General features: G+C 36.9%; 1 protein-coding gene across 8 annotated transcripts in view; it reads left to right on the top strand.

Moving 5' to 3' along the window:
• Positions 1–13,933, top strand: part of NFATC1 (nuclear factor of activated T cells 1) — a 161,470-nt gene that overhangs the window by 41,074 nt on the left and 106,463 nt on the right. For all 8 annotated transcript variants that reach the window (XM_075213193.1, XM_075213197.1, XM_075213196.1 and 5 more), the window contains exons 4-6: positions 2,149–2,351; positions 6,309–6,481; positions 10,635–10,775. In XM_075213193.1, coding sequence (XP_075069294.1) covers positions 2,149–2,351; positions 6,309–6,481; positions 10,635–10,775 — 517 coding nt within the window. The remainder of the gene's footprint in view (positions 1–2,148; positions 2,352–6,308; positions 6,482–10,634; positions 10,776–13,933) is intronic.

Genomic DNA, 13,933 nt, shown 5'->3' with positions numbered 1-13,933 from the left:
TGGTCCAGGAAGAGTAGGAATTGTATGTATTAATTGCAGACAGCTTCTTATCACTTATAATAAATATTTTGCAATATAAATGATTTAAAAGTTAAAGGAATTTTCCATTTTTGAGCAACCTGCCCATCCCCCACTTTATATAGCCTGCTTCTCCATGTAATATATGACTACAAACAACATTTAATTTCAAAATATATTTATGGAAAAATGTCAAACTTTTGCTATTGTTTTCAGTGTAAACATGCGAATAGTTGATCCATACATTAAAAAGGGTTCCCCTCGATAATGTTCCCATGTAATAGAATCCTGCTCTTTAAGAGCTTACCTCTGTTTTTCAGTAGTGTCTTCTTTAATCACAACAAAAATACCTGTTCATCCACACATCCTTACATGTGCGGAAAACGCCCTGCCATGGTAGAAAAGGATTTTCCTTCTGGGAGACACAAATTAATCTCTTAGGAGAGCAAAACGACATCCTTTGCTGATATTGCAGTTGAGCTTGCAAATCCGCCCAGTTGTTGTCCCATTTTCCACAAGTGTCTGGGAAAACATAACACCAGACCAGAATTGTGCATTTTTTTATGAGCAATTGTGCAAAATGTAAAGAACTGTGGATCAATAAATTCATGTCACAAAGCGCAAACATGAAATCGATTTGCACAGATATTTTGTATGATCTTTGCGGATTTCTTTTTACTGTGGTGTATGGTTTTGCAAAAGTGAAAAGGTCAGCTAGTAGCATTGATTGTTATCGCCCTGGGTTCACTCCCTTAGTAGTCTGAACTATGTAACTATGTATTCTCTTCCTGAGATTGTCCCACTTATTAAGCTCTGTATAGTAAGGGGATATCAAGCAGCCTTCATTTCAGTGTTAAATGCATTGGATTGCATGTAGAAATGATATATTAAAAGCTTATGTGGAGGATGGAGACCTTATATAATGAGCCTAAATGGAGCAAAGTTTTATTAAATAGAAATGTAATGGATAACATGGCCTCACAAAATTAGGATACACTTTTCTACCCATTGTAGCCCATGTGGAGTGCATGTTCTGCCTGTGTGTGGGGGTTACCACCAGCTAGTTGGGTTTCCTCATACTGCCAAAAAACCTACTGGTAGTTTAATGTTGTTGTGTGTTGTTGAATAAAATGTATCAATTCTGACACTGAAACTGCTGCATAATTACAAATTGCTCTATATACGTTATATATGGATACGTTAACACACTTATATCAGCCCATTATATTGAGCAAAAACTATTGTAGAATGTGTTTTTGTCTCTACATCTTTAAGTTTGCAATGAGTACATGCAAGGATCAAACTCACTAACATAACTGGCATCCGGAAGGTTTGCATTAAGTCAGTGTTGGCTAACCTGTGACACTCCAGGTGTTGTGAAACTACAAGTCCCAGCATACCCTTCCAGCAATAAGCTGCTATTTATTGGCAAAGCATGCTGGGACTTGTAGTTTCACAACACCTGGAGTGTCACAGGTTAGCCAACACTGTATTAGGTACATAGGCGTCCTCTGTATTCCTCGCCACTCAGCAGCTGTGCCCCTTTGCAGGAATATTGTTAGACTTGTAGCCACCAGAAAATGATTGCATAACCCATTGAGGTCAAATATGTCTGTGCCTTCCTTAAAGAAATCTCGGCTATGTATGAGTTGGATTATAATACTGAGTAATATGGGAGTTTTGCGTTATTATGTCACATTCTGACCTTTTTATTCTATGTCATATTTGTACTAGTAAATTAAGTACACTTTATCAGAATTGGTGCACTTGGTCTAAAGTTTTATCTTATGATATTTGAGAATTATTAAAATCCATATTGAATATAGCTTAATGTTGAAAAAAAATCAGATATATGTACCCACTGTCTGCATCCATCACTTGAAATGTGAGCTCCCTCCAACCCTGGAGAGATGAAGACTGTATGAGACTGTTCTAAGTGCGCACAGCGGTTCATATAAAGATTAAATCTAGCTCCACTGCCTCAGGTCACTGAAATAATGAGACATTTTTCTCACTTACACCTTTTTTATTACACCAATATTGCTGGCCAAAATGATGGTCTAACGCTCAGCACCTGTCCTGATTATTTTTTATTTATTTTCATGCCTGAACCTTTTGTTCTCTTGCCAGCTACATGGGTACTTAGAGAGCGAGCCACTCACTATACAGCTGTTCATCGGCACGGCAGATGATCGCCTGCTGCGACCTCACGCCTTCTATCAAGTCCATCGCATCACGGGCAAGACCGTTTCCACCACAAGCCATGAAACCATCATCTCCAACACCAAAGTCTTGGAAATCCCTCTGCTGCCTGAGAACAACATGAAAGCCATGTAAGCCTTCAGCCACCTGCTTGCCAGGCCGCTTCCTGTAACTGTGCCTATTTGGGGGGGATTCAATGTGGTAACACTCTATGTAAATCCCAGAAATTGCCCAGCTTTTCCCAATCATCCTTTTCAAAACGCCTTTTGAAGTACCTCTCCCCATTTTACCACCTTCATAAACCTTAAAAAACATTTCTGACAACTGATTGCTTTTGGTTATAGTGTTTCAGGCCGTGCGCCTGTTGCTTTTTATAAATCACGTCTCAGTTACATAGCTGTAAATATCCACTTCAGACTCAGTGTTCAGTTTATTGCATGACACTTATTGGATCTTGTATTTTGAAGTGCTGTGCTTTTTCAAGCATGCGATTAAACTAAACTAGGGAGGAAAAACAAAAAAAAAAGTCTTATTGCTGCAGGTTTTGCAAGTGTTGTATTTATATCTGCGGAAAAAAGAGGTTTTAAATAAATATGTGGCAAAAAGTCACCAATTAGTCAATTAATTATAGCAGGCAAAATTAGCGAAACCAAGGCTTAATAGACTCAAAACACTGTGATGCGTATTTGTTTATATGTAAAGCAGGTACTAAACACACATATGTTTAATGTACTAAAATCTAGTAAAAAATTCTGCCTGGATATAAATATTTGATCATCTCTTTTGATCATTATCTATTTTTAGAGATTAAGGGCTAGATTTACTAAGCTGCGGGTTTGAAAAAGTGCGATGTTGCCTATAGCAACCAATCAGATTCTAGCTGTCATTTTGTAGAATGTACTAAATAAATGAAAGCTAGAATCTGGTTGCTATAGGCAACATCCCCACTTTTCAAACCCGCAGCTTAGTAAATCTACAATTTTCCGTTTTGCAAGTACATTGTTTAAATGATTTAAAGTATACTCATTGCCTTCATACAGCTGAGACAGACTTTTTATTGGCTGAAACAATATACTTGAGAATGCAGTTTACAAGGTACCAATGACATCAGTGAGGTACCAAGTAACAAGTGATTTCATTGGTTCCTGTTGACCTGATAAATGCAGCCCATGAAAGAGACTGCCTCTACTTTGCTTAGATAACAATAATAATCTGCAGACAGTGAAAGCTCTCCATGCTTCTCCACTGAGCAGACATGAGGGGGATGATGACAGTGCAGTAGGCATCACAAACAAAAAAGCACCACCTTTGGCAATGGGTGGGAGATTGGATGTGGTTTAAAATTGCCAGTGATAATTTATTTTAATTATTAAATATCAGTGTTTTCCTCAGCACCTGAGGAAACAGCTCCACTCAGCTGTTTTTAATTGCCTCCCGGCTCCTGGAGCCCAACAGAGTCCTATTATAATAGAATACACCATTATTTCTCCTATTAGAACAGGCACTATGTGAGCACTACAGCCAGCAGTGTGTGTTAGACCACTAACCACCAGTCTGACCAGTCCTGGCAGGTCTGGGCAATAACCTCCAACATTTTTCAATATCATTGCAATGTATAACAACTGCCCCCACCCGGCTAATTCTTAATGCCACCTGGATGGCAAATTTATTGGGAAGAACACTGAATATATTGGGCCCGAGTCATTAAGGAGAGCAAAGCCTAAAAAAGGAGTAACTTTGCACCTGGGTAAAACCATGTTGCATTGGAGGGGGAGGTACATTTATAATGTGGGGACAGATTTATAGTTGGGAAAGGAAATGTCCTAGGTCAACTTTAAATTTCAGTGTAAAATAAAGCTATCAAGTATTTGTGTGCTAGCTAAAAACACAGCCACTATTTAACTTACAAACAAAATAATAAACAAATTTTCACCCCTTGCATTGCAACATGGTTTGTCCTGGAGAACATTTACTACTTTTTTTTTTGCCTTACTTTTCGTAATGACTCAGGCCCAGTATCTTTCTAATACATTATCTTAGTGAATTTGCGTAAATTTGAGTAAATGTGATTTTTTTTTATACATATCAATCACATAGAAACTGATATTGTACACAAATTGTAAATAATATAAATCACTTTAGCAATCTTTTAAGTTAAATTTCACGACTAAGTAATTAGCTCTTTAGAAAAGCTAGAAAAATGCTATGCAATAGTTAAATGTATTTAAATGATTGATTAATGTCATTCCAGGCATACCAACAGAAAGTCTCTAATTAATGACACACTGTAATTTCATGCAATTTGTACTGTCGATTACATTATAGGTGGGCGATTCTCCCTCAAGTACTTATTATTATTTTGAACCACAGTCATTACATATTGTTAAAGAGCTACCTTTAAAAAATTTGTGTATATCATAAAAGGAGTTCAGGGAAGGAGTTTACAAAGGAATGATAATTTATTGAGCCCTTTCTCCAGAGATAAAATCATGCAGTTCCGTGTTCCAGAGACAGTTTCGTAACATGTGTAAATCCTTTCAATGCTGCACTTTAAAGGCTACACAGAGAAACATGGTTATTATGTCTCACTGCTGACCACAGATTTTAGTGATAGTTCCACTAAGACACAAAATACTTCTGTTATAATTAAAAAATAAAATCACAAATAATAAAAGCTCAAATAGCTTAATCACAGTGGACACTTTTTCTGAACTAATGTGATGCATGTGTAATTGTAACACATAATTGCTTTTTTTATAACTCGGAAAAACTACATATGATGTACCCTGGACATAGTTGAAAATGAGACTTAACTCTCAATGTATTTCTTCTTGAAATCTTGTTTTTTTGTTTTTTTTTTCATATAAATATAAATCGGCCCCAGGAACAGTGTTATCCTAGGAATGTGCCTAATCATATTACACTGCACTGTACAGAGAATATGTAATCATTCACATCAGTCCCTGCCCCATTGGAGCTTACATTCTAAATTCCCCACCACACACACAGACATATACAAGGGTCCCTCTTGTCAGCAGCCAATTTTACCAATATGTTTTTGGATTGTGGGAGGAAACCAGAGCACCTGGAGGAAACCCATGCAAACATGGGGAGAACATACAAACTCCACACAGATAGGGCCCTGGTTGGAATTTAACCCATGAACCCACTGTGCAGCCAATAATATCGGTTAGCTGGTTAAGAACTTTTATTTTGATGGGTTTTATAATTCCTCTTTCATTTATTATGGTACAAACAATAGTAATATATAATTTCTAATGCTCAATCTACTGTACACTTCATTAGATTTGTCGCATCCACAGCTGTTTATCAAGGAGATTTGTTTCTGAATCTTATTTGAGTATGGTGGTGATTTATCACTGCTCCCCTATGCTCTCTATCATCACTAACTAAGTTAATCCTTTGTCAGGCACTATCATGGCCTCCTATGGTTACTCTTTGAGGGAACTTCACAGAAAAAATTCCAACAAAAATTTTGATATGAGCTTCAGATTGTTGTGATTAATGAAACTGAATTCATACAAATCATTATTCATACTTTGTATTCATTTATATGTGTCAAAACAATTAGTAGAGACTTGCTATTAATCATTAAGATGGTACATTCTTCGCTGCAGCATGAAATGGAGTGTGCGCCTGTTTTATGAATGTAGTGTTGCTGACATATAAAAATAAATAATTCACCCTTATATTGTACAGTAAAGCTATTAATTGAAAGATTTGTGACAGCCTCCACTAAAATTGATAACATCATATCTCTCTCATGACTTAAAATATAGCAACACTGGAACCTTGCACCAACTTAGAAAATGGGTAAGACTTATGCATCCAGTCCTACCTTTGTTATACTTTCCCCTAGTATTCACTGTGAAACCTTGTTGAGATTTTGCTATAAATATCAGGTGTTGACACCCTGTGACTCCAACTGTTGATATTATACAATTCAAAGCATGCTTTGCCAGTAAACTTTGTTGTCGTTTAATTACAGTTATATGACCACATGTTCAATAACATCACTCTCTATGTAAGGTATAACTTTTTAAGTATCCCATTTTTTCTTTGAACAGTATTGATTGTGCTGGCATACTAAAGCTGCGCAATTCTGACATTGAGTTGCGGAAAGGAGAAACTGACATTGGACGAAAGAACACTAGAGTGCGTCTGGTGTTCCGCGTACACATTCCACAAGCCAATGGGAGAACTCTGACGCTGCAAGTGGCATCCAATCCAATTGAGTGTTGTAAGTTAACAATTTTTTTTTTTTAGCATACTGTTTATTGGAGGCATTTCAAAGAACACAGAGGAAGGTTGCAGTCAGAAAGTAGAAACACGCATACAACCAGAAATAGATATCAGTCTGTAACTAAAATAACAGGACAGGAATTCAAACAAGGAACGGTGAGGCACATTTTACTAATAATATGTGACATAAATCCAATTCATTACTCAGTCTTCACTCCACAGCAGGTTGGTGACAGATAATTCCATCTAAATAAGTCCAGGATTGCCATAGCTATGAATGGACATTGTTGCTTGATAAGTCATTTCTTATTATTTCATTTACTGCAAAAATAAAGACAATAAGAAAAGATGCAGTCAGGACTACCAGGTATCTTAACGGAACAAGTGATCTAGGGCCTGATTCATTAAGGATCTTAACTTGAGAAACTTCTTATTTCAGTCTCCTGGACAAAACCATGTTACAATGCAAGGGGTGCAAATTAGTATTTTGTTTTGCACATAAGTTAAATACTGACTGTTTTTTCATGTAACACACAAATACTTGATAGCTTATTTGTACACTGAAATTTAAAGTTGATATTTGTGTGCTACATGAAAAAACAGTCAGTATTTAACTTATGTGCAAAACAAAATACTAATTTGCACCCTTTGCAGTGTACCATGGTTTTGTCCAGGAGACTGAAATAAGATGTTTCTCAAGTTAAGATCCTTAATGAATCAGGCCCATGGAGAGGAAATTGAGAGAAATAGGGAACAGAAAAGAGGGTAAGTAGGGAGGTAAGGGGTTGGGGAAGTCCATGTGGAGGAGGATCTAAAGTAAGGGCTTTGGATTACAGGAGTTGCGGGATCAAGCTTGAATTTAGAACTTAAGAAAAGGTTGGTTATAATAGGTCAATGAGGCCCATACCTTGTGGAAGGATACAGAGAGTTTCTCAGAGTGACCATTATATGCACCATTTGATATTATGTGCCACACGTGGCTGCAGACAGAGATGATGGCAGATGGAAGAGGATTCATTCACAAGGCTGCTATTTGGCATGTTGCTGCACACATGATATGTCTGAACAACCTATAGAAGTGTGTAAAAAATTCTGGGACACAGCTATGAGATGGAAACCATAGGCTTTAACTTTTCCTCAAGAGCTTCCTCGCCCCTGGTTAAATGGTTCACATGGTACGAATTCTTTTCAAAGTATAGACCTGTGTCTGCCACCTAAATCTCCCATGCTGTATACCCCTCTGGAGGGTAGATGTCCCGTTCTCAAAATGTGCCTTTATGGTTGATTGGGGTCAATACGGCCAGTCTCCGACTCCTGCCCCCATGTCTGTCTCCCTCCTCCTCCCCCTTGAAGTCTTTGTCTTATGTGTACTTGAATGTTTCCTGTGTTATTGTTTTTTGTTACTTTTTTGATGGTTTATGGGCAGTTCTGTTTGATTTATTGGATCTACATTATGCACTGTACTCTGTGGTAACTGCTATGTTTGTTACATATTCTTTTACTAAAAACTTAATAAAAACCTTTTGAGAAACTCTGGGATAAGCAATGGAATCAGAATATGTTTAGGATCAAGTGGGATTTGAAAACCTCTAACAGTGATGGATACGGCGAGGACTTCCTTACAAAATGGTTGAAGTTTAGGGCAGCTTTACCAGGTGTGCAAGAAAGAACCTGACTAGCCGCAGTTCCTCTAGCAGGCATCTGTGACACTTGGGAAAAAGCCACGAAGCCTAACGGGAACATAATACCATCTACAGAGTACTTATATATAGGCAGTCTCTTTAATACAAACATTTTGCAACTGACCCATATCTGTCGGACCATTCCTCTGGGTCCAGGGAGGAATTGGAATAGGTTGAGGTAGGAAGGAGAGCATTGTATAGCATGGAAATGAAGCATTTAGAAGAGTTACTGCAGAGGTTTTCAACTGCAGAGGCCAGTCTGCTGAATAGGCAGGTTTAACGGGGTGAAAGAAGTGTCTAAGCTGCAGGTACTGGTGGAACTGCCCTTTCAAGAAGCCTGGCAAATTACTGAGATCGGAGAATTGGGGGGAAAAGCGTGTCCTAGCAAAGTTGTACAGAAGTAGGACCCCCACCATAGCTCACACAGAGGACATATAGTGTGAAACGCTTGGGGGGAAGGTTCGGTTACCCCAAAGGGGAATAAGAGGAGAGGGTCCAGATTGCCCATCTATTTACAGTTATACATGGCCAGGAGGAAACGGTTTACAGGATGCACGTGCGAAGACATGGGCCGTTAATTAGTCTTTTTAATATATAAATCTGTACTGATTGTTTAACTGTGTAAATCTTTCCCATCACCATTGAAATAAGCATCCAGTCCTCGTCTGTCATGCATATGATGTATCCAGGATATGCTTGAAAATGAGAAGATACTCTCAATGTTTTTGTTCCTGGTAAAATACTTTATAAATAATGTAGGTAGTAAGCTGTAGGTTTTTCACATTTCCGCTTTAAGGCAGTTATAAGGACACAATGCATTTTGCTTTTAAAGGAAATACTTCTCCCTAGGTGCACATTTCTGAATGTGTGTATTAAATGGAATATGTAATTAATTGATGGACAGGTGCCAATGTTATTATTATCAGATCCTCCCTTTCCTTTACATACAGGTTTGACTCTATGTCCCAGTCATTAGTTTGCAATTATTGCAATTATAACCTTTTCCATGGACAGCACCTCTTGGAACCAGGACGCTCCTTGTTGAAAAGAGAGTTCAACCACCCATCGTGGGGAAATTTCACCATCTCAATTCTACAAGAAAACGGACACACTTTATTCTTATACCATAAATATATTATTAAAATAAACACATCAATGCCAAAACACATAGTACGCTTTATAGCTTATCTGAAATTACTTTAAATTATTTTAAAATTGTTAAACTGTGGGTCCAAAAGCAGCTTTGGGCCCATAACATGTCTCGTTTTGTCCGAGTGCGCCTAGATTTCCAACAGGGCGCATAGGTTTCTAGAGCAATATGGCGGCATTTGCATAGCAGCAGAAGTTTGCAGAGGGAAGGAATTGGGCAGAATTTCTAACACAGCATAGAGTAAGCTAATTTTGCAGAGCAAGAATATTGAAATGAGATAAAGGGACGAGGAAGGCGCATTGTTTGGGGCATACCTCGCTGTGTAGTAAGGTGTAGGATCATTTCTACTCTGCATATGGAATTGCATTTTGCTCTAGCTCAGACCTGGCAGTTATCAGATTTCATCCTTTATTTTTCATGGAACACATGTTGCACTTAATGCCAAAGTTCTTTTCCAGGTACACCCTAATCAATGTAAAAAAATTTTTTTAACAGACACAGATTGGCCACATATGCTAAAACAGTACCAATGTTCAACTTTCATGGTTTATTTACAAATTAGAGTAGAGAAATGAAAACTTTTATTTTATTGAAGAGGGTGGAAGAATATTAAACTTTGATGTGACTTTTACACTTCTTCTGTACTGTGGACGGCCCTCCATTAGAGCAGAGAATAGCTGTCCAATTTTCTGCCTACCGAGTAGACCTTCCAGGGTACTGGTGCAAAAGCAAGGCATTTTGCTGTGCTTCGTAACTGTCTTTTACGTAAACTTTTTCTTGCAAATTGTTGTTTACAGTTGGTGCTGCAAAGGCTGTGGATGGTTTTAATCCCTCTGCATTGACTCTCAATACATCTTGAGAACCCCAGTGTTTTACGCCAAATTAAATATAGGCAAAATTACCTGCATTTTGAATTAAAAGTAATGTTACCATAGGTTAAAGCATGTTTATACTACTTCCACTGTATTTTTACATAAGCCTCCTGGTGGAGTCATTTACACACTGAAGGTACTTAATAAAATTTAATTTACTTCTAATGTCTATAATGTCCATTTCACAAAAAAAGTAATCATTGTGTGTATTTAAAGCTAACAAAAGAAACGGTTGTCAACTCAGCATAATACTGTCAAGCAGGCTACAAAATCCGTCTTTATAGTAACACGCACTAGGCACCCCAATCTGTTAACATATCGGCTGCATTGTATCATCACTGCTTGAGCACTTGTGTGTAACCTATATTAGGAATATTACTCACATTTACACAGGGCATTTGAAAACCTGTTGAGTGACATTTGCATTATATTTCATTTTCTTTATAGCCCAGCGATCTGCTCAGGAATTGCCTTTGGTAGAAAAACAAAGTACTGACAGCTTCCCAGTGACGGGTGGGAAGAAAATGATTGTGACTGGACACAACTTCCATCAAGATTCCAAAGTCATTTTTGTTGAAAAAGCCCCAGGTTAGTCCATTTATGTATTTTGGGGACTGAACAAACACATTGAAATGTGAATTATTATTATATTTTATTGTATAGAGACAAATGAAAGAGTGCATGTCCTTATTTCTCAACATGTCTTGTCTCATATACTGAGGATTGTAGGAAGAGATATTTTTAGATAAGGATTATCAACCATAATGAGGCAGCAGCCCTCAAATTAGTCTATGGTTTGTTTGTTTGGTTTTGTTTTTTTTAATTTATAGGAAGTTTAGCTCAAATTGACATTGGAAAATTCCTTTTCACTCAGTGACCAAGTGAGAGTACTGGTTTAGTGCAAAATGTAATGTGGCAGGTTAAAGACCAAGGTTTGTCCTGTCACAGAGCAAATTTGATACAATACTAAAATAGATATTTGCATTTCATTGTACAATAATGTAAATATTTATATATTTGTAACTGGGACTAGATGAACAGTTACCTTTGATGAAGGAACTGTCTGAGTGGTTACAAGAGTTATTGTACATTTGTACTTTTAACAAAACAAAGCAGAAAAAAAATCATGAGAACAGTTTACATTTTCCATACAAAGACATAAGTAACAAGTTCAATGCCTTAAAAAAGTTTTCATCTGTCTAATTGTGGTATTAATTCCAGATATTTCCCACTTTTTCAAGTCTTTTTATACATACAAATTTCATAAGCACAATGGACTGCACCTAAGACAACATAACGACCATAGCAATACGTTTGTGAAAGTGTTTACGTTAGAGACACATCATATTGTTGTGAAAATGTCTTATTTATTCTTCATAGAAAATGTATGGCCAACAATCAACATTGCTTCTTTTGTTTTGTTTTTAGGCCTTAAAACTTATTTTTAATAGCTGTTTAATAGATGCACTTTAATGTAAATTACATAAATTTCATCTCAGTCTGAACTTTTCAAATTCTTTTAAACGGTGCGCTGCTATTAAGTGGTTTGTGAAAACCTATATTGTGAATAATTATATTGTGTTATAATTAAGTAAGCCTATTCTGGAGTAGACTTCCATTCAGCCCACTCAACAGGTATCAAAGCCAAAAGAAAGGAGACGAAGAGAGGGCTTCCTTAGTCAAGCTCTGGGTCTGGGCTTTTAAAACAATGGCCTTTTAAATTTCCTGGACTTGACTTATAATGCCAATTAATGTTAGACAAAAAAAATGCTTGTGTATCCAATGGTGATGCATCATTCTACAGTAATTCTTGTTTTAATTGTATTTTGAGCACAGCCACTTAAGCGCAATTGAAATAAAAAAAAAAAATAATAATAGTAATTTTAGTTAATTAGCCAGCTGCAGTATCTCAGACAGCAGGGTGTTTTCTTGTTACCTTCAAGAGTAAAAACAACAGAAGCATGTACCTGACACCCTGCATATATCTGCTGGGGGTTCCGCTTTTCATCTGAAGACTAAGGAGATTTGTTCTTTGAAAATTAAAATTAACATAAAAGTTAATAACATTCCTAGTGGGTTCAGCTAATAGAATTAGAGGCGGTTAGTCATTATTATAAACACCTTAGTAAAATCAAGCAAAATAATGAATGCCTATTTAGAAAATAAAATAATCATAGTAGGTTTGTCGCTTGCTATTTTACCATTGTATAAAAAAAAAAAAAATCAACATTTTAATGGGTAATTATAATCTGTAGTGGCGAACTTTAAAAGCCTAGCAGTGGGGGAGTAATTAACCGAAAAAGAGGCAGCAGTGAAAGGGCAGTGAACGAGGTCACCGACTTCCTTTCTTAACCAATTCTATCCCAAAAGTTTTACATGGTGCATTGGCAAGTATTCATAGCATCCTGATGATTGGGACTTGGTATAAAGAACATAGAAATATTACCTGTTCTAAATGTGGAGATACAAATTTGCAGAGTTTACTTTTTTTTATCATTATAGAGATTTATATGTATTGTCATGTCGGCCCTAAAGAGCAGTTATGTTCATGTTCTCCTTGGGAAGGACTGCATATGTGATGTACATTAAGGATTTCAAGTCAGATGCCATTAAAGTGTTATAGTGGTAGCAGTTATTTTGTAGGTTGAACCAATATTTCTGAAATTGCAGCCTATAAATTTAGCAGGAGCTGTGTTATGCCTCAAGCATTTCAGTAGATTATATTTAGGCAGAATATAGGGTTCCTCCATGAAATTACTGTTATCATTATGCTAACAGTATTCCAATTGTCAAAAAAAAACATCAACTATGAGCAAACTGCATACACGGCCTGTCTCGCTCATCACGTTTTAACAATAGACAGGCATTCACAGCGAGCATGTTCATCCAGCTCATAATGACATTACTAGTTTGTACTCATATATAGTAAGGTATTGGAGGTTATTGTGCACTATTACGCTTTAGACGGGATTTAGCTGCGGGTCTGACATTAATCCGTGCCTCTTGCAAGACAAACTCTCAGCTGTTGTACCCTCAAGAGGCAAAGCATTATCCTGCTCTTCAATAGGGAGTCTCTGTTCTAACAATGACTCATTCCAAGGGAATCCCAAATGAACAATCATGTCAGTGCTTGAACTTGGAGGCAAGAGTGCGGCTTTTTCAAATTAACCCTGTGCTTTCTTGTCAGCTGTGTTATGACTGGAAGGAACAAGAGAGTCTTTCTGGATCAAGTAGGGTTTTTAACCTTTATATAGCTTCAACATATTCATAGTAATTGAATGTATTCTGCGCTACACTGTCAGCTAGGTCTTCCACCGGTGGAATACAACAGAGCATTCTATGTTGGGAAATTAATAGCAAATTCTGAATTTGGACCATGTGATTACTATATGTTCTCTTACTATTATGAAATATTTCCGATGCTGATTATCCAAATGAAATCAGCTTCAAAGAAATAGTGCCCCAAGTACTTCCTAATAGGCAGACATACGTAAACAGGCCAGGTCCCTAAATATCAGAGATTTCCTACTACACTTGATCCATAATTACATTTTCTATTACCTGCTATCTATTTTGTATAAAGTCTTCCACTTATGCACTTTCAGACTTTCTTTTTTCTCCTACTGGTAAATACATATAACATGTTCAGTATCTGGAACATATTTTGCTCTAAATACTTATGCTATAAATTAAAAGGACACCACTAATAATGCATTGCAAATTTCCTCTCACTGTGCAGGTGATAA

This window comes from Mixophyes fleayi, chromosome 5, assembly GCF_038048845.1.
Source record: "Mixophyes fleayi isolate aMixFle1 chromosome 5, aMixFle1.hap1, whole genome shotgun sequence".
In the NCBI taxonomy this organism is placed as follows: Eukaryota; Metazoa; Chordata; class Amphibia; order Anura; family Limnodynastidae; genus Mixophyes; species Mixophyes fleayi.
Note: the sequence above shows the minus strand (reverse complement) of the source record. Positions and strands in the feature narration are given on the sequence as shown.